This window comes from Eurypyga helias, unplaced genomic scaffold, assembly GCF_000690775.1.
Source record: "Eurypyga helias isolate BGI_N326 unplaced genomic scaffold, ASM69077v1 scaffold37764, whole genome shotgun sequence".
In the NCBI taxonomy this organism is placed as follows: Eukaryota; Metazoa; Chordata; class Aves; order Eurypygiformes; family Eurypygidae; genus Eurypyga; species Eurypyga helias.
This window is the reverse complement of record NW_010247566.1, coordinates 1-3,002: the sequence shown is the minus strand read 5'-3', so window position 1 is coordinate 3,002 and position 3,002 is coordinate 1. Positions and strand designations below refer to the sequence as shown.

General features: G+C 45.0%; 1 protein-coding gene across 1 annotated transcript in view; it reads right to left on the bottom strand.

Annotated features, from left to right (window-relative positions):
- The window catches only part of STRA8 (stimulated by retinoic acid 8), a gene marked incomplete at its 5' end in the record, with an annotated part of 17,469 nt that extends 14,866 nt beyond the window's left edge, over positions 1-2,603 (bottom strand). Inside the window, 2 exons of the mRNA XM_010150776.1 lie at positions 244-319; positions 2,406-2,603. Coding sequence (XP_010149078.1) covers positions 244-319; positions 2,406-2,603 — 274 coding nt within the window. The remainder of the gene's footprint in view (positions 1-243; positions 320-2,405) is intronic.
- Between the last annotated feature and the right edge of the window lie 399 nt (positions 2,604-3,002).

The following is a 3,002-nucleotide window of genomic DNA, read 5'->3' as shown; positions in this document are numbered from 1 at the left end:
ACTTGTTTCCTTCCGTCGCCTAAGCTGGGGAGGGGGTAGGAACAACGGAGAGTCAGAGGGGGATTTCTAAGGTGCAGCACCTAGTGGGTCAACAGATTTTTATGCTGTCCCTTGCTTACTGCTACAACTAAAGCCACAGCTCTGATGCTTTGATGGGCTCAGCCGCATGCCCATCTGTCTCTATTTAACAAAGCAAAACCAAGTCCAGGCACTCTATCCAAGGCAAATACTTGCATACAGTACCTTTCATCTTCAGCAAAGACCCCAAGGTTTGCTCCAGCTTCCGGATAGATTTCTTAGCCTTACGCAAAACCTGATGCTAAACACAAGAAGAAATCAGAAGTGATTGCTCTCTGCTCTGACTAGATTCACGTTTTAACAAGCTTTGCTTGTTTTCTTCACTTTTCCTTCCTTTTGACCTTCCATTATTTCTCAGTGTCCCTATGAAAACAACTGTGTTGTTTCACCAGCTACCCTTACCCATACAAAAAGGGAATACCAGGGCAAACTTAAATATAGAATATAAATATTTGGATATATGTTACACAGTACATACGTGTAACATGCAGTCACATAGATATTTGCTACTTATCTCTGATCATCTTTCATCTGCAACTCTGGTCTTGTTTGGATCGTTCTCTTGGAGCATGTCCAGAAATACCATGCTGTGCAGTCTTGTTGGATGTCTACCAATTTTAGGCATAAGACTTTACTAATCATTTCTCGTGAGAATTTTGCTAGGAGAAGCCTTTGCCATGTTCTGTTCTCAGCTGTGCTGATGTAAACAGGAGTAACAAGCGCTGCACATCACTCCATTATTTACAGAAAGCACAACTGAGAACATATGGCAAACGCATTTAAACATACTCAAAAATACTTCAAGATTTATGTGATGGGTGAGACCATCCACAGTCACCTCAGACAGGATGTCTGCCTTGCAGAGCTTTCATTTTAGCCAGACACGAAGCACTAGGATTACATATGAATGTTTCTATTTTGTCTCCTGAAGATACTGAACATCCTTGGCCCCTAAAAGTCACACAAGGGTCACATGAGGTATGTGAAGATAGTTCGCTTAGGCTAGACACAACAAGTGTCCGTTTAGTCTTGGCTTCTGAGATAATGGTGACTTCAGCTTAACTTGCATCTTGTTCAGACAGAGCAAACTAAAATCTTACCTCAAACTGCGTGAGAGTTTTTTGAGTATTTTGCATGTTCAGAGCCTCAAAGCCCTTTACAAGGACAATTTCTGCCCTAAACAGTCATTACCCTCTCCAGAAGAAGCCATGAAGATGCTCAGAGGGCTGGAGCACCTCTGCTATGGGGACAGGCTGAGAGAGTTGGGCTTGTTCAGCCTGGAGAAGAGAAGGCTCCGGGGAGACCTTACAGCCCCTTCCAGTACCTGAAGGGGCTACAAGGAAGCTGGGGGGGGGCTTTTTACAAGGGCCTGTAGTGACAGGACAAGGGGTAACGGGGTTAAATTGAAAGTGGGGAGGGTTAGATTGGCTATCAGGAAGAAGATCGTCCCTGAGAGGGTGGTGAGGCACTGGAACAGGTTGCCCAGAGAAGCTGTGGATGCCCCATCCCTGGAAGTGTTCAAGGCCAGGCTGGATGAGGCTTTGAGCAACCTGGTCTAGTGGAAGGTGTCCCTGCCCATGGCAGGGGGGGTGGAACTGGATGGGCTTTAAGGGCCCTTCCCAACCCAACAATTCTATGATTCTATGATTTTATACATCAGAAAACTGGAAGTAATCAATCCAGCTAAATGAACTGGTGGCAGTTTTGAGGATAAAAGGACGCCCGAAGTTTTTGCCTTTGCTTTAAGCATGGTAATATCCATCTTTTCAGTAGTATTTTAGGTCAATCTCATCTTGATAAACAATTTTGGTTTGATTAGTTTCTTAGTTTAGTAGAGGCCAATAAATAGTACTGGTGGGTTTTTTTTTCCCCTGACTTGTTTTTCCAGAGTGTCTTGAAGACAGAGTGTACCTCATAACGCTGAATGAATTACTCCCTCCCTTATAACTTCTTCTGTTCCTAAACACAGCATTCTGATTTCATAGCACAATGCTGTGAAATCAAGATAATTTCATCATGGGATCCCTTGGTTTGTTTCCAAAACACTATAAAGAAGCGGCAAAGCTATAAAGAGGCTGCAAAAACCCTGTAAGAAAAGTGCAGATAAGGCACATGATAAACCCATGACCCAGAGACTACAAAGTGAACAATTTGCTCACGCTGAGCTGGCAGCTTTAAAGGGATCCAGAAAAGCTGCACACAGTGAAATCATGCACACACACTGGCACCCATAAAGATACAGCGGTCATCCTAGTAAACCTGGTTAAATTTGAACATCCCGAATGTATAATAGCAACACATAGACAAATATAGTGGCTGCTCCGCACCTTTGAGGATGAGTTTTCTGACCGGGATGAAACAGCTTCCCGCAAGCCGCTGATGAGCCTTGCCAGCGTAGCCCGGCGGCGTGCCCGTGGTAAGCGCTGCTTTGCCACACGGGGTTCTACATCTCGCAGGTGTGCCACAGGATTTCGACGCACTCTGGCATGTGGCTTGCTACAGTCGCCAGCTGTCTCCATCAAAAGCTGCAATGCAACATTTATTTATATTGAAATGTAAGTGAAAAAAAAAGGAATCTTACAGCCTGTGTAGTGGACAGACAAAACAGGAGCTTTCACGGTAACTGATGGAGCACTCCAGCTCATTCTTCCACTAGGAAATTACGGAGTTTGAAATCATCTCTTTGCCCATTGGTGCCATCTACAAGTACTCACGATAATCTACCCCTAACGATATACTGCGTGTCGTGAAACCCAGCCGAGACAAGCCTCCCAACTCCCGCTCCATGCTCCGTTTCCACGGGATATCTAGGGCTCGGCTTCACAAAGCGCTGAGACTCCTCAGCTGTGCCCACTACTCAAAGACAGACTTCTTCACAGCATCGCAATTTTCTTCCCAGTTAACATCGGAGCAAGCAACGACAC